At 29.0% G+C, this 25084-nt stretch overlaps 1 protein-coding gene across 3 annotated transcripts; it reads left to right on the forward strand.

Annotated features, from left to right (window-relative positions):
- The first annotated feature begins 4794 nt into the window (after positions 1–4794).
- LOC116767409 (TOX high mobility group box family member 3-like) lies at positions 4795–24740 on the forward strand. 3 transcript variants are annotated; one of them, XM_032657716.2, is made up of 14 exons: positions 4795–4910; positions 15570–15644; positions 17374–17496; positions 19107–19216; positions 19472–19685; positions 20105–20182; positions 20313–20446; positions 20517–20652; positions 20742–20822; positions 22194–22466; positions 22537–22761; positions 22832–23131; positions 23261–23379; positions 23456–24740. In XM_032657716.2, exons 1-14 carry the CDS (start codon positions 4845–4847, stop codon positions 23523–23525), a joined length of 2004 nt encoding a protein of 667 aa, XP_032513607.1. In that variant the 5' UTR covers positions 4795–4844; the 3' UTR covers positions 23526–24740. The 3 variants fall into 3 exon arrangements, with proteins under 3 accessions (XP_032513607.1, XP_032513609.1, XP_032513608.1); XM_032657717.2 differs by lacking the exon at positions 4795–4910 and adding an exon at positions 9897–10194; XM_032657718.2 differs by lacking the exon at positions 20105–20182 and having other exon boundaries at positions 4796–4910.
- Positions 24741–25084: the final 344 nt, after the last annotated feature.

Below are 25084 nucleotides of genomic sequence, written 5' to 3' on the forward strand. Positions count from 1 at the left end.
GTTTTCCATTACTGTAGTTACCACTAATGTAACAACGATGTTATGTTTATCAAATAAATTATGTTAAAGCGCTTAATAACAATTAATTTATTTTTCAAACCAACTTCATTAAGAATATATATAAGAAAAAAAATATTCAGATATAAACCTAGAAATTGTACAAAGATTTCCTGAATTCTTTTGGCATTTAATAAAGTTTTTATCAAATTAATTCCATATAAATTTTATTAAAATTGGGTTAGGAGCGATAAATTCTTGAACGACTACTTCGACAACAAATTTAGATTGCAAATTCAAATTCAACAAATTGTTTAAGTTATGTAGGGACACAGATTTTTTTTTTTTATATCAAAGCTGATGTTTCTATAAAACATACTAGCATTAATATTGTGATAACATAATTCAACCATGGTTTATATATTAAAAAGTTTAAGTCATTTATCGTATGTTGATCTCGAACGAAAAATTTTAAACTATTTTCTCATATTTTACCCAACGTATTAAAGACATGTCCAACAATCAAAAATGTCCTCGCTTTCTTCTTATCAAATGTGACAACTACATACATCTTATGTCTGCAACAGCATTCGAAATATAGATTATATTAGTTTATACATTATAATTAATACATCAGTTATAATTATGATGTCTAAACAGTTTTTAAATCGAGAGTTATATTTATTTTCTCTCAGATTTACAAATAAAGTGTACAATTTGTAGATTATATTTTTAAATACTCAATACTAATAACTGGCATACAAGTTGAAGTAGTATCAAAACTGTATTTTATTGAATTTATGTATAGATATATTATTATGTACTGAATGCAAATTAAAAATATGTTAACGAACGGAAAATTTAAGTTAAATGGCAGTTTTCGTTTGGTTACTAAAACTTTAATATGTATGGGTTTAGTTTATCCACCAATAAGGCATAAGGATAACAATTATATGTCTTGTAACGACGATGACCTCATCAAATAAAAAATATAATAATATTTTTCATTTCGTTGAAATCTTAGATCCTTTAAAAGAAACTGTTTTGTATTCCATACTTCAACAGTAGGCTACCCAATATACACATTTTATATTGTTATCATACTTTTTTCCAGATAGTTTCATTTCCGATTTATTGAAATAGGAAAATATAGTAAAGTAACAAGGTCAGTTCTGTATACGTTTTATATTATAAACACGGTGTGGTAAGAGCATCGTTGGTATAGAATTTGTGACTTGGAAAAAAAATTCTTTATCACGAAATATTGAAAAAATATCCAAAATGTGCCAAGAAGTACATAAACTGTGCCGGATGAAAAAAACTGGTTCACGTTACTGGAGAATGATTTAGCAAACACGTCTTTAAAAACTCCTATACATAAACCCTAACAGCCTATATCTTTTGACATCAATCCTTTGTAGACTATTATAGTTGTAAATGTGACATGAGTAAATCCGGTTTAATATGAATAACATTTTTAGTATATGCAGTCAACATATAGAGATAAAAATGTGGACTATTTAAAATACAGCGTGTTGAAAAAAATCAAATAGAATTTTTTACGCTTTTCATACATATTTTATTACAAGGGCCCTTTCATAAATTGTAACACACAGAAAATAGCAGCCTGTATATTAAATCCGTGAGAATATGTTATATATTGGATATTTTGCAAATAATTCTATAAAAAATATATTACTGAATAAATAATATAGTAAATATAAATAAGTAAATATTTTAAAATATACGAACGTTTATAGTAGGCATATCATTGCCGCAGACACACAGCACATTAATTAATTACGTAATATTTTTCATAATACTGAGTGTTTTTGGTCATACACCCGTCGTTATCTCACTGAAAATACTTAGTAGAAAAGCGGTTTAATGGAACTAGTATAGGGTAACCAATTATAATCAATCATAGTGATATAGTCACAAAAATCATAGCCTATAAATTATCTATATAAATATGAATATTCAATACACTAACATACTTGTTTGGTTTATTGATTGCAAATAGATACGATAACAACAGAAAAAAACTTGTTAACAACGTTACAAAAAAACGTGTTTGATCAAGTGATTGACAAGTTTAAAAGCAAAATTACAGGTGTTTGCAAGCAAATCCCCGCTTTCAACGAAGTGGCGATAAAAAGCGAGTTGGCGCGTTCATTCATTCCGAATCCACGCCTGCCACGCGCTCGGCGTAGATCCCGCAACCGGCAACACGCATTCTTTGACAGTTGATAAGCACGTTTGCCTTCAAATTACTGAATGAACACTCCACTTGCATACCTTACCGGGGATATCCCATTGTGCCGGCGTGTTCGATACTATCGTGGCTACGTAACACAAACAGATTGTGATACTAAGTACGCGTTGGACGTAACATGTTTGGAGAGGCGTACTGAAAAAAAACAACTTCGCAAAAGAAGGTTAAAGCGCTCTTAGTATGTAGGATTGTTTTCATTGAGATGGAGTATAAACACGGTAGTGGCGCACGAGTACGGGGTCACTTAAAGTTAGTGTCGGCTCGTAAACGTATCGGGCGGGGGCTACCGCTCGCAGCCGCCCCGCGGCGACCGCACTCGACACGCTGCCGCACGTCGCCGACGCTCTGAATCGCACCCATTCACACACTATCAACCTATGGATATACCTTGCGAAAATTTTATTTTATATACACTTAATATCTGATAATCAAGAACTAGTAATGACCTGACTTTTATATCACAATTTTTATAAAATCACGTAAACAAATGTTTAGCAAGTATAATATGTAATAGAAAATCAGTACACTAGAACATAACAAGAAGGTGACAATACTGATCGTAATATCACAGTCAACAAATCATATTATATGTTGTAACACATGATAATATAGTCTCGTTTTTTACATGATACTATATTTTTAACATGCTTTCTATCGTAGCAAATTTTCTAATCCAAAAATATGTGCAAGGAATTTTCCAGTCATGTCCACAATAGGCTCCCCTGGGAAAGGCGGCGGCGGCGTTCCGACAACAGACAGCGGGTGTCAGCCGCCACGTGCTACCCAAGGCCACTCGCTTAGTGTCAAGGTCATTGCCACTCCAGCTCGGTACACGCGGCACCCACGCTTCTCTGTCACCACAAATAGACCGACCCACTCAGGCAACCTGTGTACCGCAAGAACACACCTCAACACGTACCACAAACGTGCCCGCCACGACCATAACTTGTTCCACATAGCGTAACTGCCTCTATTTCAGCTCCTAGAAGGGCATCTTGATACTTTTTACTATCATGCAGACAACGCAAGATCATTATTGACTCGTAATCTATGAGAACAAAACTAGCAAACTATAACTGTAAACAAGTTATAATGTTCTCTAACAAACAAGTACCCAGTTTCCCTAACAATTTGGTATTCACATAATTCGTAAACTACTAGTAATAGCCTAAAACTCTGGGGCCTGAGAAACATTTATACAGCTGAAGAACACTACAGTCATTATATTCAACTCAGAAGTTATTAGAAATATCCTTATATCATGTATACAATATCCTCTGGGTTACTTCCGAAACAATATGCCAAGTATTGACATTTGTGTACTGAGGATAACATTCAGTATAAAGCCATACACAGCAGACTAACAGCGAAGGGACTGGCTCATTGATACAAGTCGAAATCGAACGTTCGTACCGTTCACACAAATAATTATAGCTATGTCTGGACGTATATTCCTTGTTGTCTGGATTCTAAACCTGTACGGAATTATTGCAAATTTGCCTCTGTTCGTTGAACCAAATATGCATTAAATGATTAAATTCCAACCTGAAGATGTGATTATGTTATATCTGCAAGTTGGCAGTACGATCGTGCAACATATTGCATTTAAATGGTATATTATAACATCGCAAAATGCAACGTAATTTATTAGAATCATGTAATTGGCCATCAACACAAAAAAAAAATTGTCTTACATTAATATGAAACTGGATAAATAATTATATTCAGATCATAACTCAAACTCATTCCTAAGATTACATTACAAAGGTTTTCATCAGTTCAAACGAGATGAAATTGTGTAGAAATTACTACTTACATTCTATATTATATTCTACATTGAAATATAATATATAATTATAATTGGCAGCATGAAATTCTCGAAATTGTGGTCAATTTAATATCAAAATAATAAATGACATCAAATTATGCTGTAAGCCCGTCGGAAAACATTACTGGAGCCTTAATTCGCGATTAAGGCGAGCATAGAATGCGGGGTGGAGGTTCCAGAGTGCATGTGCGGGGGCGAGGGGTGCGGAGCGGCGGGGAGCGGGGGCGGCGGGTGCGCCGCGGGCCGCCACTTCTCTGTACTCGAGGAGCCCCGGTACACCTCGGTTTCCGGCGGGTGCTCCCTCGCGGATTCGCAAGTGTGTCCCGTGCCACGGCCACGTGGTCGCCGCTCGCCGCTTGCCCACTGACGGTGACGACACCTTACCACTTACGCGTTCATCTTCCATTGATAAATTCCCGTAATTACACTACACGGTTGATTTATTTTTAATTGAAACTTTATTGTTTTTTTTTTCAAACTTAATTTAAATATATATTAATGATTTTTTAATTAATTTCGATTCTTTTAAGAAAAACCGTTTTATGTGAACAGTTTTGTTACTCATTTTAATTATCCGCTTAGCTGTAGTAACGATTTTAATTGGCGATTTCTTTTTCATAATAGCTACCGGTTTATAAAATGCACTAAAATATCGGTCTTTCGTAGTGTTTCACTATAATTACCAAAACATAACAATTAAATGGACATTTTTACGGGACTAGTGACTCAGTTCTCTTCCACAACATGGATCACATTCAAATGCCGGCGGAGGACCATGACAGATCTTATAAAATATATCACATGTATAAGGTAAGTGATATCATTTGATATATACATAATAATTCTAATAAAGATATATTTTTTGATTTTACAGTTATTCTAAGTACTTTTATAAATAAATAAAAAACAAACATACATTTAAGATATCTCTGTCATCTACATTTTATTAACTCCACGCTTTTCACGGAATGTAGTAATTTACAACCATTATTTTGTTTCATAATCTTAGTGAAATATAGCACAGTAATTTCAATACTTGTAACTGCATACAGAACATTAAAATATCAAATTTATAATTAAACAAATTTTGTAATTTTTAAAACCAACAGTTATAAATATTTATAGGACTTCAATAAAAACAAGTAATGGATAAGACCTTTAGATATTTGTGTATTATACGAGAGCAGTTTTATTGATCTTATTTCAAAATAAGTCTATTACAATTAAGGTTTGAATTTATTTTTTTTTTTAGATTTATTTTAAAATTAACGCTTGTGCTTCTTAGCTTAAATATTTAGAAGTCCAACAAAAAACCATTTATTTTCCGTATCTGTAGATTTTTAATTTGAGTCGAAAGTTATTACGTAAAAAAATATTAATACATTTTTGTAAGTTCATGCTAATACTGTAAATAAGAATATGGCTGTATAAAATATTTCACTGCGGAAACGCTTAATTATTTTAATGACATTTTTATTTAGTATTTTTTTGATTCAAGCTTATGAAGCCGCAGGGCAAAAGCTTTCATATATTTCATGGTTATCTCAAGAACTGAATATGAACTCACAGGTTGATATCTGTTCCTTCCGATACATTACACTTAAGGTCATAAGTTCAAACCTATATTGCATCATCTTTATCATCCTGTTCTTATTTTTACTATTTTTTTTACTATTTTCTTAATAAATTGTATCCATTCATACTAAAAATAACATTATTGTCTGTATATTGGTCTAAGTTCTCGTTAAAAATACAATGACAACAAAATAACACTATTTAAACTTATGTTTGCATAGGTTGTTCACATGTAAATGACAGTTTTATGTAGTTTTTACAGCTACCCCCACCTGTTAACTTGCCAAAGTGTTTCATTCAATATGTTGTTAAATCTAGCTCAAAATATATGTTGTTTTTTTATCGAACACAGCTTATCGGTTTTAAGTCGTTTCACAAATTATTTAAGTTAAAAATAATGAAATATTTTTAAAGATTTTGACTCAACATTAATTTAATTAAAGTTTAAACTATATGTTACGTGGATTCAGATTACTAAAGGTTTGTTTGAGTAATCTCTAAAGGTTTCATGGGTGTGACGTCTAAGCCAATGTAATTAAAACGACAGAATGATAGAGACAACAATATTTAAAATAAAAATGTCGGTCGTGATTAATTAATCTGAAAAACTGAAACAGAAATCAATAAATTTTAACGATAGAAGAATTTGAATTTATAGAGTGATACATATTTTTCTCATTTCCCTTTAAAAATGTATATATGTACGAAAGATTTTTATGAGCTTGTCGAAATATAAAAACTGAAAAGAAACAGGCTCATCCAATTTTACAAATAGTCTGTCATTAGATTCATATCATTACCAAAAATATCACCGAAATCATTTGAAGTAAAAAGAACAAGAGATGAATAATATTCTATTTAATTCATTAGCATTACAAAGATATGGTATCTCTTTAAAGTTATAAGTATAATAAACCACAATTTAAAGTTAGAAAGTAATTTCGTGTGATAAATGGCGATAGAGTAGATACTAAGGTTGGAATTAAACAAGTATTTTATATGTAAAATAGAATTTCTCACTTAACATACTAAAGGGATACAAACAAAAATTATATAACTATGTTTCCTGAATTTCCTTCCTTGGTAACTATTAATTTAATAATTTAAATCAACACATTACAATTATTTTGTCAAACATGTTCTTTAAAATCTACGCTAAACCTAAGCTACAAATATCCAATGCTTATAGCAAAGACTATGATATATTATTTGTATTCTTATTAATATTTTACAATTATTACTAATAAATAAAAATATCTAGTCTCATAATCATAATGATAATGCCCTGAAATATAATTGTTCACAGGCAATTAATTGATAAATAATTAACTAACTTATTATTGAAATTATTACATGATGTTCTCAGTTAGCTTTCTAAAGAAACTTAGAAGAGGAAAATTACGCATCAACAATAATTATATAATATTTATAAACACATGCGATTCCAGCGAATACAGCGATTCCTTACGAATGTGGTACTTGCGGGATATGACGTTCCAATCGTCTTACCACTAAGGCTATCGTTTTAACAACAGTTTTAATTGAACGTCACTCAAAATTCCTTAAATTATGAAAACATTACCCATTATATAACAGGTATTTTATTTCGTCAAAAAAAAAGAAGAAATAGAAAAAATACTAGTTGAGCCTTAAAAGCGTATGCTTGCTCACGTCATAATCCTATTCCCGAATCGCAGGAATTGCCTACACAAATATTTGTACCCGACTGCAACCTTACATAAAAGCAGGTAGAACGTATTAATTATATTTTTACTATGAATTTATTCAAAAGTTACAATTACGATCACAATTACATTTACATTTTTCAATTGACCGAGGTCAAGGTGTGTGTGTTTTAATATATAAATTTAAAAGTTCTTTTTTTCAACAAGCTTTTATTCCAATTATTTTTATCGGATCCATTTTGGAGGAGTGGTATTCCGCCATATTGGACATAGGATGACGTCACACCTTACCAAGCAGTTCCCTACTATATCTGCTTCAAAATTGACCTCCTATTTTCCATCCTAAACTTAGTTGTATAAAAGTTTAATTAAAGCCTGTTATATTATAAAATATCCGCGTAATCGGTTAAAGGAGACATTAAAATTGAATTTGCATGACATTAACATATTTAGATTTCTAAGCACATAAAGTTTAAGAATTTCAAATTAAATGTATACAAACATTGTTTCACTTATTTGGTGCTCATTATATAAAATATGATTGTAATTTTTTTATCCAATTCCTTCTATATACCGTTTATTCTATAGTAATGAAAATTTCAAATCTTCTAATCTGTAACTTGGAACTATAGAGTTAATAAATATTCATTGAATATATAATCTATATTGTCTCTACGTATGAGTGTCATAAAATCTCTGTGGTTATATGCTATTTAGGCAACATTACGTTTAAATATAAATTTATTTATAAAATTTTACAACACTTTAAAAGCTGAGTTTATTATTATTTTTAATTCATATTTGACTTATTTGATTTCTACCAATTTATACCAGCTCTTAGAATGATTTCTAACTTTCCAGCCATTTTTAATTTCACCGTATAACATTGAAACGTGAATCCCATTTGTAAATCCAGTTTTAACTTTGATTGTAAAGATACCATTGTCAATATAAGCCTTTCACCATTTTTGCTACTGTAAGTAGTAGGTACTATGCTGTTGGTTAAAAAGCTGTTATCGATCACAGCAAAAGATAATCGAAGTAAATTAATAATATGTGAACGTATCTAACTAAAGTTTTATTTGATATGTAAAAAGTACAGAAAGTAAAAGTATGTGCGTATTCAGAATAAGTAGGCTTGTTTTGCCCAAAACAAGCTAAATTCTAATTACAAATTTTACTTCTAAGGTAACAAAAGTGTTGTTTTTAATTGTATCGAAGACTATAAAAGTTTCTTAATGTATTTTATAAAATATTTAACAGTAACAATATGAACCTTCCTGCAATATTACACAGTAAAATGTTCAAACGCTTAAATTTTTTATGTAAATATTATTATAATTTCAAATAATATTCAATTATTAGAAATTACAATAATATTATTCTTCGACTTTATTCAAGACCTAGGCGCTTATAATTTCATCTGTATCGATTCACAACATTTAACGGAGAAAATATTACATTACATAATTTCGGTTACAACACTTTTTTTTTCCTGTTTTCATTAAACTTAATTATTTGCTCTTCTTCCGTGATCTCAAATAAAAAAGAAAACTGGAAGATATGAAATAATTATATTAATAAACTATACATATTCTATTATTCTATATTCAATTTTAATATTAGAATTTCAATTCAAGTAATAACTCAAAATTGCTGTAATGTTAAAAACATTACTATACGAACGTTAATATTATACGATGCAATAAAACGGAACAATATCTTTATCTGTTAAACCATAATATATTATAACTTCATTTGGCAGAGTAATTCTCCGTATAATAGGTAAATACGGATTCTTTTCTTTCTTACAATTTATAAAAAGGATATATACCTACAGAGACATTAATATATATTAATTTTTAGCGACATCATTTCACAACATAAATAAATTATATCAGTATAATTGCGAACAAATTTAAATTTTATTCTAATAACGATGAACATTTTTTAAATGCAATTTTAAGTCAAAACAACATCAGCAATAAGTATAATTTTTGCTTAACACAAAATACGGTCCTATATTTACAGTAGCAAGTATTTAATAAGGAAAATGAATCATGAGAAAAATCGGGGTCCCTTATTTACAAAACATCCAAAAAATGATTTATGGGTTAAAGCTTTGTTTTTTTAACATTGTTATCTCGTTATAAATTCGCTTAAAATTACATTCATTCCATTTAACAAGTCATTTCCAAGTAAAATGAAGGAACACAAAAAACTGCTTTCATAAATCTCATTGTGTTAGACGTAGAGTATTCTTAAACACTACTTATAATAAAGCATAAGAGGTCCACAAAAACACAGAAAAATCTTAATAACTCATAAATAAAACAACGACTCAAAAAGCTTTTGCCCTGGAAAGATCGCTAAAGGGCATTAGGAAAACCTGTATACATATATCGGTTTACAAATTTAAGAAGAACCGACTTTAGAGGCTTTCGATGGCACAGTGGCGCCACAGCGTGGCTCGGACGAAATAGAAACTAACAGCGCCCCACCGCAGCGCGCGCCTCCGCCACGCAGTCTTCCCGCGCGGGCCGCACGTGTGTCTAGCGTACATTAAAAACCTCCACTTGAACGTTTTCGATAACTTCATTCTTAACGAAACAATTCTATTATGAACTATAGTGTGTTGTGAATTTTTGTGAACTTAACGGACATCGTGAACTTGTTTTAGTGTTCTAACAATTAATACTTTAATTGTTATAATTTACTTCCTCTATAGATTAATTAGATCTTACATGGAACCGGAACGTTTTTAATTAAAGTCTGGAATTTATTTGATGTACAGCAGATAGACTATGTAACATTTTTTAATAACAGACTGAATGGTAGGTACAACTTTCTAATAAAAATATCATATGTTATTGTTTATATTCAGAAACTATAATGTATAAGGTTATATATTTTCTACACATTGTTACCTTTATCTACGGAAAAAACGTTTCTATTAACGATAAAAACAAAACACAGTTAGTATTTTTTTTATCATTATTAAATGTAAAATATTTCAAACTTTACGAACTTTTTCGAATAACCATTTCAATATGCTATATATTATAAACAAATGATCTGGTCTTTATATTTTACAAATTTCATTACAACAAAAAAATCATGTAACATTTTATGTTTGTATATTTTATGTATCATTTCATTTAAAGAAGATAAAAGCTATTTGAAATTAAGCTTTTAAATTACATTTACTTATTTTAATTTTTATATACATTTATAAATAATTTAATTTATGCTTATTAAATAAATAGTCAAACATTTAAATAACATGACAATGTAAACATTAAGGACGATAAAATATATTATCTGTGCTAAGTGGGCCGTAAGAAAGATATATTGATATAGATAACAAATGTGGGGAACTTACGGCCATTTTATTTAACGTATTAATTCTTTTAACACAATACTTTAAAATGACACCTAAATAATTTAATAAACGGAATCATTTTTTTTGTACTTGTATTTCTATATGGCGATGACGACCACAAATGCGGTTCTTGAAGAATTTTAGGATATAAGACTGTTTATAACTACTTTATAGAACTTTTCTAATATTTATTGTCTCTTCAACTATTAATGAAGATTAAACAAATATAAACTAGCAAATAAATTAAGCTAAAATAATTATTCTACACTCATACTAAACATGTTATAACATTTTTTGAGTTGATATTTTATTCTCCATAAATTTTCATTTATTTATTTAATGTTCTTATACATAATTTTTTTTTCAACTTAACTTTCAATATTAATTTATAAACTTGGTCGTAATTATTATCTGTTTCGTTAAATATTGATAAGTTATAGATAGCAGAACTTATCAATGCATTTGCCGTCGTATCAAAAAAAATTAAAATATATATATTTGTATATATAAGACTCCCCTACAAAAGTAAGCATACTACGATGAGAGATGCGTTCCAATTGTAATAACATCAATTGATTTAACGCTATTTTAGTGGGAGGAACTAAACGGGGTCAGCGACCGGCAATTATGTCCTAAAGAATTCTTCAACACACAACTAATGGAATGCTATCTTATAATATTCAAATTCTGTCGTCGTTTTATTTAATTTTTATTGCTTTTTATAGTTACATGTGACAGACATTAGCTTTATAAGGATGTTGAAACTGAAACATAGGTTTCAAACAAATTTATTAATTTTAAATTAATTTGAAAAATAATAAGAAATTACATTTCTAGATGAGGGCTTCTTATAGTGTTATTTCTATCAAAATATATAAATTTATCAAGTCACGCAACTTTTGCATTATTTTCACATTTTTCTATCATAAAATAAATAACTTCTAATATAATTTAGGCAAATACTTACTTTCCGAAGTATGTTTATTAAAGTTGCCTACTTTTTTTTTAACTTTCTACTTTCCACGCTCTAAAAACATACTATAATCATACAATCATTACAGACGTTATTGTAAATTAATAGTATCGGGATACACATGGCAACATTTTCCGTTTTAGACGTTTAACTTAAAGCTTTAACAAATTTAATTGAAAAATAACTTTTTAAAATTATAAAGTTAGATATGTTACAAAATTGAATAACAGCAATTATTGGCATGTCCTTTCACTTAGCGTTGATAGTGTGCAACATATAATAGGCTATTGGGACCACAGCCGGTGTATACAGAAACCGGTCCCGGAATGAGATCGACATTAAGTCAAGGCACTATATTGATCAATCGATTTTTGGAACATCATAACTAATTTATTTTATAAAGCCTCTTTATTTATTTATTTTTTTTTTTTTTGTATAAACGATTAATCATTTTGTATATCTGTGGACCATTAATCAAATATGTCGTAATTAAAAAAGTTGTTTTAGAAACTGTCACTTTTGAATAACGAATTATTGAAATTACTTTTATAAATATGCTTGGTTATGCGAGTTATTAAGAGGAATTCTTCATAACATATTATATTGTTCGATAAAAGAATGTTTTCTATAAGTTTTTATTTGTGTCTAGGCTATAAAATAGTATTTATGAAAAATATGTTTTTTTTTAACTGGTTTGTGTTTGTAGCAGTCATGGAGTTTATAATAGAGCATGTTTTTTTTTTTCAGATGAAAAAATGTATTTATATACGAAATTTCATAAAAACTACTAATATTTTTTATATTTATCACAACAGCTGGAACCTGGACTAGATACTAACTTCGAAAACTATTGTTATATCTAATTACTTTTCTTTTATCTTTTGCATATTACTATAAAAAAAAATTGTTTTTTATCTATAGTAATAATTATGTTTGTATATCGTAAATAATTTATGTTCCCTTTATTGTATTTCTTAGATAAAACTAGATTTATTGGAAGAAAAATTAACGACACATAAAAGTAATCATCTTCAATAGATATCTGATTTTTATGTTACATTAGTCGTAAGAATGAATGTACAAATCTCAAAGTGTATTTATTATATCGATTGCAAAACAAATTCACGTCCTAGTTCTAATTTCTTAAGATTGCAATATTAAATGGTCAGTGTTTCACGCTCAACTACCATTCTCCGTAATTGTTGATAGAATACAACGGTTGATATTTTTATTTTTTATTTTATAGATTCTTTCTCTTTTTAATAATAATGATAGTCGTTTTATTGAGCTTCACCTTTACCGGTTTTAAATTAATAATTTTTCTTCTTATATTGTCATTGGGTACTAGAGATCGCTGTGTAGCGATAAGTCTCACTATTGTATGATTTTAATTATAGTATTGATTTTTTTTATACATTTTCTTCAGTTAACCATGTACAATAAAGCATATTTTATTTTTATATATTTTACGATACTCATGAGAATATTTTTATAAGTATAAACATCAAATAATCGATTAACAAAATATAAAGATTAAATTTATATAGTTTCAAAAAATCTCACTTGTATAATATTTCATTTAAATACAGTAAATAATTTGTTAAATAAATTCTAAACAATTTACTTTTTAAGATAGAATTTTATCTCCCACGACTTCTTTATTTGGAATGATAATAGAAGTAGGGCCCTTTATTTGAGATTCTACTTACGTTTCCAAAAAGTCAATAAACTTACCTTTAAATAAATTACCGTGAAATACAAAGGAGATCAATGCAAATCAAAACTTAGATCGGGCTTAATAATATTAGGTACATTATAACATTTAAGTTTGAGTAAATTTCAATTTAATCAAGATATAATTACGAGTTTTTAATTTAATAATAAAATACGTAAGTGTCCCTACATAAACGCACATATAAAAGTAATCGATCCAGCAATATTAAAATAAATATAACAAATTATTTTCATGTCGTTCATAATCGCTTATTAACCTAACCTGAAATTACGTTCCGTGATCGTGGAAAATTTAATAATGTTTAAATTTGTAATATAATAAAATTGAAGTTAACTATCATGCCGGAAAGTTAACGAGGTTGTTGTGGGGATCACGGTTACTTTGTTTCTTGTTCCAGCATCGTTGCCAAGGAATAAGTATCCATCGCGATACGCCGTAATAAATTCAACATCAAGATAAATTAAGCGTTTACCAGACTTTGACCTTCGATCGCGATAATACTGAAATTACAACTTCGTTAGCTTTTATGCTATGTAAGTTTTTGCTTCGTAAATAACTTAACTGTTGCATTATTATTTCAATGCATTTTTAAATTTTTATACTCCATAATTACATTTTCTTATAAATTAAAATACTTCTGAATAACAATTTAAATATTACTTTCATTGTTATGCGTCATCAATATGAAATAGAATCATGGTCATTTGCGGAAATTGTAATAAATTTCTCTTTCAAACCTATAAATTAATTACAGCCGTTTTATAATATATAAATAATAAGACTCTATCAAGTCATAAATGAAATAATCGAGCAATTAAAGCAAAAAGGTTTATGATATGACAAATTGAATAAAATATAATTAATGAACTAATGGTAGAAGTGGGTTAAATATGCCATTAATGGATTAAATATACCAAAGATCAGTGGTTCTTAAAATCATTTGATGATTCAATTAATACTATGTTACAAGGAAATATTGAGAAGAATTTTTTAAAGCTTTTATGTTATAAATAAAAACAGTCATCGAAACAAGATAAAAAATGTAAACACTTTTTCTGAAAGTGTTTAGAACTTTTATGAAACGTATTAATACTTTAAAATAAAACATTATCAATAACACATGAAGATTCTGTGGAACCGAATCCCGCAAAGCTTCTGTTTTTTATTACAAAAAGTATTTATTTAGCTGCCTTGAAAAAAGTATTGGATTCCATATTGCCATAACTTTTTGCATCATTTTTTAAAATCTTTAATGGTTTTTATGTACAAATTATACCAAGATCAAATTTAGAACTGCACAAAATAATAAAATAAAAGAAATCTAAAGACGCTCCGTTCACATTTTGAAACACAAAACGGAATTAAAGCTGTTAGGGGACTTCCCGTTGTTCTGAAATCCCGAAACTTTGGTTCCGTGGAATGTTACAACAATGCATGAGTGCACAAGCAAACATAACAGTTCAGTAGTAAAAGAAATATCATAAATTTATAGCAACATAACAAAATAAAAACTTATTGTAGATATCAACTAGCCCATACCCTATGTTATTTATGTTGACATCAGTTAATCAATTGTAATTTTTTTATCTCAATATAACATAATTACATTTTAGGAGAACATTCAGCATATCATTAGTTATCTAATAATAAATTTTAACTGATTTATGCAACCGCTTAGTATATTTTTTTATGACGGAACAAACAAATACCAATGTTGACTTGCGACTTTTTCTATGATATTTATCTAAGTGATTATGTAAGGAACTAAATTTTTACAAAAGGCCTCGTCCCTTGAGCTTCGTCAGTTGAACAATTTTTTAGTATTTATATTTTACTAGTATACATAAAATAATATACATTATTGTACTGTTTTACTGTTTTAAAACAACCAGTCAGTTATTCCTCGACGGATGCATCCACACTTAAACTTTCCGTTTATAAATAAAAATGAAGTCCTTTCTCGGTTATTTCAGATGCCAATAGCAAAAGTATCTAAACAACAAAACAAAACGTTCTAATGCTCATTATATTATTATTAAAACTTAAAAATTAAAAAAAAAACTTCAGATGCTAATAGAACACTCAATAGCATTTTTCAATTTTGTCTTTTTTGTTCTAGCGGCCCGAAAGCCTTGACACGTCTCTATCCAACACCCGCGACACAAAAGGAAGTGTCTACGCTATGAATGATCAGGTATGTATGGAATTAATTTATATTTAAATACTAAAAACAAAACGGAACCTGAAGGTTTTTATATTTGTACCCCAAATTTGCATTGTCACACATCTTTTTCATTCAAAAGTCTTCGCACAGTATGGTAAAGTAAATTATTGAATGAGAAACGGAAAACGCTTCGTATGTAGTGTAGCGATACAAACTGATACTAAGAGTACTACCTATTATTATTTATTACAAATGGAATTTCTTGAGTTTGCATGAAGTACATATACGAGTGTCGTGACTCATCACATCAGAAAAGTAGTTTTGGAGAAAGATTTAAGAGAAAACAAACGGAAATGGATTCTCTTATATAACTGAGCTAATTATAAATATACATAATAAATAATAAATACATAGTCTAATTTTAAAATAGTTTCTATTGAAAGATGGTTAATCAATTCAACTCCTTCCGCCCCTAATCTGAAGTATAAGAATAATAATTACATATTTTATTTATAAGTTAGTAAATATAATATTTACTTTCTAAGAAACCAACCAACCATCTCATATGTATGAAATGCATTAATGCATGCAAGTCTTAAAGCTAAACTTAATCTTTCCATTCAGGTGCATGTGCCTTCGTTAAAAAGTTCTTAAAAATATAGAATAATGGTTGTTAAGAAACATTTTATTAAGTTATTTAACCATGAAGGATCGATGCTTTTAAGAAACAAACAAAAGGAGGGTCCCACGGAAACTAAGTCCTTTTAAGGGCCTCGTAACATGGTCATTAACACTCTTATATATTATTATTTTATTTTGAGAAATCATAACATCCATCGCCTACCCCAAATTCATGTAGTTACAGTTCATACGGAGCGTTAACAGATTTTCATTCATCTAGTATTAATTTTAACGTATTGAATGAGAAACGTATAAAGTTTCGTATATAGTGTATTGATGGTGACCTAGATCAAGCATACCGAAGAATTTAGTAAGAAATAACACTAATATTATATAAACAAAAGTTTTATAGAATAAAGAAAAATATCTGATTAGGTTGATTCCGTTTATTTTCAATATAATTAAATTTTATCAATACCTAACCGTTACTACATTTAAATTGATTACTTAATTATTTACGTTTATTGTTAGAAAGAAATTAACAAAATAAAGATCCTCTTTTTTTTATATTTTGAAATCCGATAAGCCTCATCTAAAAGGAACTATTATTCAACCTTTCCTTTGATCTCTTTCATAGTATATTAACATAAATTGGATAAGAATAAAATATATTATAAAAATAGAAAAGTTGAATTTTTATGAACCCTTAAATACGAAAGCGTCAGTGTATAAGTACGTTAAATAGTTATTAAAAGATCACACTTTCAATTTTTAAATAAAATTGAAAATATTAAAGAGCAAGCAGTAAGTATTATTACATCATACATGCTAACGGCAGAAATATAAAGAAAAATAAATATGCTTTCTTTTAATTAGAATTATGTCTACAGTAAATGGAAATCGTAAAATACGATTTGGAATTAATATCAGTATGTAATTGCTATTAAAAAAATATACTTTTTATACCTAATGTACCTGATGGATACAAAATTGTACTTCACATGAAGTTTCCATCTAAAATTTTAACACAATTGGTTTAGGTTTTTCATGAATGTTCAAAAAAAATGTTCGAATATTCAAAATAAATCCATTATTAAAATATGAGTAGAACACAATTAAAGATTTAATTCTTTTGCAGACTTTTCACACGCCATCTTTCGGAGACGAAGAGTTTGACATTCCTCTGATCCACGGCCAGCATGCTGCCAGTGGACAGAACACACATATGCAATATTCACAACTACATCATTCAGCTCCTCAGGTATAAATTTTATCCTTTTCCAAAAATATCTATAAATCAAAATCTTTCTTTAACAAAAGCCTATCGAATAAGATTATGTATAATTAAACTTACATAGTTTATTAAGATATTTTGTTATTTATATTTTTAAATGCATAATTTTTTTATGAATAGACAGTTGCAATGGCCCCTACGTCTATATAAGAAAATTTTATTCCCCAATTTGGCATATTATAATGTAGTCCGTACGACAAGAAATTTTCATTTTTTTAATTTTTTCAAAAGAACAATAACTAATATTTTGGTATTATAATTTGGTAAAAGGATTCGGTTGCGGTCTCCAGATCAACTAAACAAGCGCAATTACATGAAACCTATTTTATTATAATTTTCATACGACAAAACTCGGTCTCCATTTTTGAGTACATTAATAATTTTTTAGAAAATTGTTAGAAATATAAAAAAAACTGAAATTAATTAACTAAACATAGCCGCAACCTTAAAAACCATAAACTAATAAATAAAAAGCTTTTTACTGTATCATTATGAAAGCTAGGTTAGGATCTGTGATATTATTATCTATGTCTGTATTTAGACAAAATACATAGTTTGTGAAAGTTATAAGACTTTTATAGTTTCAGACACAAACTGTGTACGAAATATTGACGTTCAGTATAATCGTATTTCTCTTAAAGACCAGTTTGTTTATTTTCTATTATAGCCAGTTGTAATATTATATTGAGCAATACAATAAATAAAACATATTACTTGTTATAAAACTTTTCTTGCTGTAGTTACTTTTACGAAATGTTCTAGTTCATCTGCCCTACTTTTTAGATTGGTTTTATTGAAATGAAATTGCCTTTGAATGAATTCCGTTAAGTAGGCGTTGGTTTCGTAGTTATTTTTGATCACTCTTACAGCTATTCTAAAATAGATGCAATAATGTATCGCCCTAAATATTTCATATTTGGTACTTAACTCATCCAAAGTCCGTTTACTACTACATTCCAATGGATTATAAATATATTTTTTTACTTTCAAAAACGATTTCATACAAATTTTATTCCTTTGTTAAATCTATGGATCCGGACATTTAAAAACTGCCGTTTAACTTTAGCCTTATCTGACAAATGCATATTCACTACCATTCGACATGCAAAACAAACTGAAAATAATATGGATACGTTCCAGTTTAGAAAATATACAGAGTCTAAAACATTGTATCAAAGACTTCTTAATAATCAATAAATCTTTGCAGACTGTCTTTCAAAACTTCATGAAATTTTCTCGTACCTCTATTGAAAGTTAGTAAACTCTTCTTCGGTGAATCATCTTATCACACATGAAATAGATTATGTACACGTTTTTTAGATAATATTACTTGTTTTACAAATCTTACAAGCACTTAAGTCAATTATTGTGATTGTCAAAATGTATGTACTGTCAATGTCAATGCAAAGTACAACTGAAAACTTGTCAAAACTTATATTAACTTATAGCTTCTTAAGACTTATAGGATAATTGTATTTTGAGCTTACGTTAGTGCCTTAAATGTATACTGCAATCTAATAATTGCAACGTTATGTCATGTATTTGGTGTAAAGAATTGTATTTATTTTATACATAAGGTTGGCATGATGAATCCAGCTCAAGACGGTCTAGCTCCTCCAGGAGGTGCTCCTTCATATCAACAGCCTTTATACTTACAAGAACCCCATACACCTGTCACATCTCACAGGTAACAATAATTTGTAATGCTCCGAAGCTTAAGAAAATTGAGTTTGATTTTGTTATTCACATCTGGAGATTAATTCTAAAATATTGTAGTAAATTTTATCCATGTTTAAAATTTTTATAGGTCAGAGATATCTGATGGTTTGAACTGATTACATAATGAGCAGTGATTTATTTTCGTCTATCCCTATTTTATTTTAGTTGAATTAGTTTTATTAATCATCATAACTTACTTTTAAAACTGAGTGAAATTTTCTAGCAATGCAACCGCGCCGGCTGGCAATTATATGATACAGCAACAACCTGGAGGCCAGCAGTTATTAATGCTGCAACCGAGCCAAGTAATGAGTGGCCCACCAACTCCTAGCACCCCGACACAGGCTGCCCCTGTCTATGGATCACCACAGAGAGCATCTCCACCTGGAACAACCAGTGATGATTCTGATGATAGTGTACCATCTCAACATTCCCAGGTAACAAACTATCATCACCTATTCACTTCCGTTGTACAAATGTAAATCATTTTTTTCTTTATTGTTACCGTTTTATTTTATTTTCAAAAAAAAATATTCTTAGTGCGTAGTATTGCATGTTTATAATACATGTATGACATAATAAATTTTAAATGATGTTTTAAAAACTTTAATTTACTAATACATTTTCTTCTTGTCTGTGACATACTGGATTATGTAATATACAACAGTTTTAAGATGTAACATATGTACTGTATTCGACAAACACCTTGTTGCCATTAAAAATTTAGTTAACATTCTATTTACTTCCATACCTTCATCTCAATAAGTTCATTGGCATATACATTTCTTCATAATTTGTAGTGTCATTTTATTAAATTAACCATAAAAATTCTAATAAAACCGTTGTTTGTTGGTAGTTGCCTGGTGATGCGGAAAGCCTTCTGCCTATCCATTATTGCTCAGCGAGCCGGCAGCAACAAACTACGCTTCATCAGGTATAGGCAATTTCCATATCATAACTTAGTTAATAGATATTCTTTATAAAGTAGATTTGTATTGCCAATGGACCAAGCAATTCTAGCGAAATTTTAGCCACAGTAATATCTATAAATTTCTTTCACATAGATTGGTGTAAGTAATATGGCCGTAAAGAGATCATCACCAGAACCAATGGATAATGGAATAAGTAGGGGACAAATGCAAAAAAAACCTAAGGTTCAGAAGAAAAAGAAAAAGAGAGATCCTAATGAACCCCAAAAGTAAGTGTATAAAAAAAAGTAAATTTATTATATTATTGCCTGCCAAATATTAAAATATTATTTGTTTTAGACCTGTATCTGCCTATGCCTTATTTTTTCGAGACACTCAAGCTGCCATTAAAGGTCAAAACCCTAATGCCAGTTTTGGAGAAGTGTCAAAAATTGTTGCATCTATGTGGGATGGCCTTGATTCAGAACACAAAAGCGTAAGATGTTACATCAGTTAAAATTAACCAATATATATGTGCAAAAAAATATTTACCAACCAAAATATTAACAGATTTTTATATTATAGGTATATAAACAAAAAACAGAAGTGGCAAAGAAAGAATATTTAAAAGCATTAGCAGCATATCGGGCCAGTTTGGTTTCAAAGGTAAGTTCTTTAACAAAAAGACATTGGTTACCCTTATATTATATTAAATCAAATTAATGAAAATTAATTTAATTCTTAATTTTGAAACAATATTGAGTAATGAATATGTTACCAATTGTTATAATATGTAATATTTTCATGATCAAACTGTTCATGGAAATATTTTAAATTTTTCTGTTTCTGACTTAACTCAAATAGCAAACACATTTTTCATTTACATAGACAGGTGGAGGAACATTATTAACATTTACTTCTATGATTTTGTAAATTAAATTTACAACCATATAAATCCGAAAAAAAGGGACTAGACATCTTGAGGTGGATGTATCTTGCAATAATATTGTTATATAATATATAAATACTGTAATTTTTTTAGCATGTGAATTAAATTACTTTAATATCATTGTACAGCCACATTTTTATATTTCAAAACTTTTTATCTAAAAAAAACATAAACTTTATAAAAAGTATAAAAATGCTAGTTACATTTCTAAAATGTATATTGTTTAAAATTTAAAGTTTTTTATTTATTATAATTTGCAAAATGCTGTCTACATAAAAACAGACGAGCGTGAACGCATCAATAAAGTCAATGACTGCGCGATGTGCCGACTGCGCCTGTATTCGCGCCGGTTCGCGCAGTTTGCCTTGCGCGCCCCTCGCATTGTGACGTCTTGTATTGATCGGCTACACTTTTGTTCGAATACATGTAAAGATACTTATAAAATTTATATATAATCGTTGCTTTTAATAATACTGGAGTGAATTATAGCGACACGTGTCTAATAAAACCTCTAATTAACGTTAAGGCACACACTTCTACAACATCGCTTCGTTGCACGGTAAGCTTTTGAGAGCTTTATTGACAAAGACATATTTTGTCTTTAACCAATTTCCAGCACCTGTTGTTACAAGAATATAATATTGTAAAGAATTAGATAAATAAATTTGATACATGTTATCGTATTAATGAAATAAGCGATCAATTTAGATAGTTTTAAAATTGAACTATATATTACAATTATTACTAGAGGTGCAATTAATTTGAAGGTAAAGTATTTTTACAAATTTATTTAATATACTTATGTTTTTATAGATTATCCATGTCATAAATACTAAAATATTTAAGAAGTTATTCGTCTATTCCATCTTCTTGTACTAACAAAAAGTTTAAGAAACATAAAGATTTAAATAAAGTGTTGTTTCAGAATGATATAATATTTTTATTCTCATATATTTCAAGTAATTACTATTATAACACTCAATACACCTACTATTTATAAAAAAAAAAAAAACAACTATTGTATTGAGTGTTACTAATAATGTTAACATAATAACTATATGATATATGTTTGTCACTTTGTTGATTAGGGCGGAGAACAAGAAAATCAAGTCATGTATAATCACAACAACACAAATGCAAATTATGGGAATTATTATCAAGGTCAAGCCTATGGCAATGGTCATCCACCACAGGGCTATGCACCAAATTCGACACCACAAGGTTACACACCACAGAATTTCCCCGGAGGACAACCCCAACCTCCATATGGTGGTAATGGACCACAAGGATACCCAACAAATCCCCAAGCACCATCTCAAAATTATCAAGGAAACATGGGACATAATCCCCAAACATATCAAGTAAGTAACATTCTAAATATGCATTTTATAAAATTGTATATTAAATAATAATATTGTTTTTTTATGTCAGAATGTACCTGGACAACCACCTCAAGGTTACCAAGTGAATACAACATCTTCGTCTCAAGTGTGTCAACCTAACATTGCTCAATCACCAAGAAACTATCAGCCTGCACAATCTCCTAACTATGGAGCCAATAATGCCCTGTCCCCGCCAGGCTACAGACAAGTTCAACCACAATCGCCACCTGTGCAACAAGTCCATCCTGCTATGCAGTATCATCACTCCCAACAAGTAAATAGAATGTTATATAATAAAAAAAAAACACTTCATATGGAAATAAACAAATTAAAATTTTTTTTAGATGCAGCAAGTACATCAAGTCCAATACCAGCAGCAACAACAAATACATCAGCAAAGTCAGCAGCAAGCTATGCAACATCAGCAACAGCAACAACACCAGCAGCAGCAGCAACAACAACATCAGCAGCAGCAGCAACATCAACAGCAACAACACCAGCAGCAGCAGCATCAGCAACAACATCAACAACAAACACCACAACAAATACCACCTCAACCATTGCCACCACAAGCACCAATTATAAAAAATGAACAGCAGTCTCCGAACAACAATGGAACAGGTGTACCTCATCAGTCCCCTGAGGTAAACAATTAAGCTCTTTATAAAAGGAAACTTAATATATATATTTTTTTAATGAGGGATACTACGGTTTTTGTCCTAATAATAAGGAATATTGCCTATTATTGTAAATAAAATAAATGTTGATTGCAGCAAACTGAAAATAGAAGTACTCCATCATGTATACGCCAAGGCTGCACCAATCCTGCCATCCCGAATAGCGAATGGGAAGATGAATATTGTTCTAATGAATGTGTTGTTAGTCACTGCAGGTAATAAAGATAATTTTGTACATATATATAATAAAAATGTTTTTACTAAGCAATTTTAAATGGTTTCTCTTTACAGGGATGTCTTCAGCTCATGGGTAGCATCAAATACCAACAATCAGATACAAAATTTTTCTGCTGTGAAGTAAATATAACATAATACATATCAACATTTGAATTATGAATAAATAATTTTCATTGTTAAAATAATTTGTATTGTTAGGGTTATTTATTAATTAAAAATAACATGACAATCAAACTCAGATCATGACCAGGGAGATGAATTACAATATATTACATAAAATACTGTATTTTCTGATAGATATTAGCAATATTTATTGCACAAAAATATGAGTGCCTTGTTAATTAAAACCAATGTCCGAAACAGCAACAGCATAAGAAAATATTTGTTAATTACACTAGCATTCTTTAAAACTTGTAATAATCTCTCGGTATTCATGATCATGTTTACATACATTTTTTTAAAACAAATTCCATTATGTTGCATTACTTGATGTGAGACGTTATATTTAATTATACTGTGTACTTTTGGTAATGTAAAAAGTTGTTTATAATTTTCACTTGTTTTATTGCAATGTACAAGTTATTCCTATCTATCAATTAGTGTATTAAATAGAATTTAGTGAGTATCATAACATACTTTAAAAATATAAAATAAGTAGAAAAGAAGCAATTTAAACAATAATTTGTTGTTTAGTATGTAAACTACATAATGTGTTTTGCCTTAAATGATATTTTTGAAAATTTTAGGTTAAAAAACTTTAGGAACCTAAGCTTATAATGTAACTATGCGATAAACATCAGCCGATTTGTTGTATAAAAAAATTATTAACTTTTACAAATAATTTAAATTACTATTGATATGAATTTTGAAGGCGAAATTATAATACCAAGTGTAAACACTTGTAGAGCCTGTAGGTAAAAAAAGTAAGTCAATATAACAATTAACAAGTATATATTAGTTTAAACCCTGTTTCAATTTGTAATTGTATTCTTGACAGCAATATCATCTTACTCCTCTTAGAAGTTGTGCTTAGCATAGGACATAGCTGGACCAAAATTTCCTTTATATTCAAATAAAGTAACTAGTTATATGAATTTTAATTATGTTTTATTAAATATTCAATAAGAAAAATATGTAAATAAATCCTTGCAATAATAGGAATAATTCTAGTTAAGGACAAAATCTTATATTCAATTTGATGTAATTGATAGGTGAAATCCCGATAACATGTAGTGTATTCTTCAAGAAAACTACCCAATATCTATTATATAATGTCATTGTAAAATAATTGTATAAAATGTAACTAGAACAATTATTTCATTAAATTTCCTAAGCAGAATTGTTGTTTCAATTATATCCGCAGTTAAAACAATATGATAAGCAAAAAAAAATTGGACTAATTTCTTATTTTCTACTAATATAATAATACTCATCAACAAAACGTGTTCTCTAATTTTTTGTGTCAGTTTCGCATATCGGTGGGGGATTAATTATCTGTGGATAAATTAAAATCAAAATCACGAAATATTGGCCGTTAAGTGTTACGTATATTGAAGGTGTCGAATTCAATCCCAGAAATATAAGAAGGTTTTAGTAATTTTAGATATTCAACCTTTTTGTTGGCCAGTTTTGGTATTTTAGTAAGAAAATGCTGCAACTTTTACCTGTTTTGTCTAATCTAAT

Source organism: Danaus plexippus, assembly GCF_018135715.1.
Source record: "Danaus plexippus chromosome 9 unlocalized genomic scaffold, MEX_DaPlex mxdp_24, whole genome shotgun sequence".
NCBI classification, from domain to species: Eukaryota; Metazoa; Arthropoda; class Insecta; order Lepidoptera; family Nymphalidae; genus Danaus; species Danaus plexippus.

Coding starts and splice junctions, on each gene's coding strand:
- LOC116767409 (XM_032657716.2), top strand. CDS start 4,845: ATGGATCACATTCAAATGCCGGCGGAGGACCATGACAGATCTTATAAA. Junction 22,467..22,536: donor ATAATCCCCAAACATATCAA/GTAAGTAACATT, acceptor TTTTTATGTCAG/AATGTACCTGGACAACCACC. Junction 23,132..23,260: donor TACCTCATCAGTCCCCTGAG/GTAAACAATTAA, acceptor TGTTGATTGCAG/CAAACTGAAAATAGAAGTAC.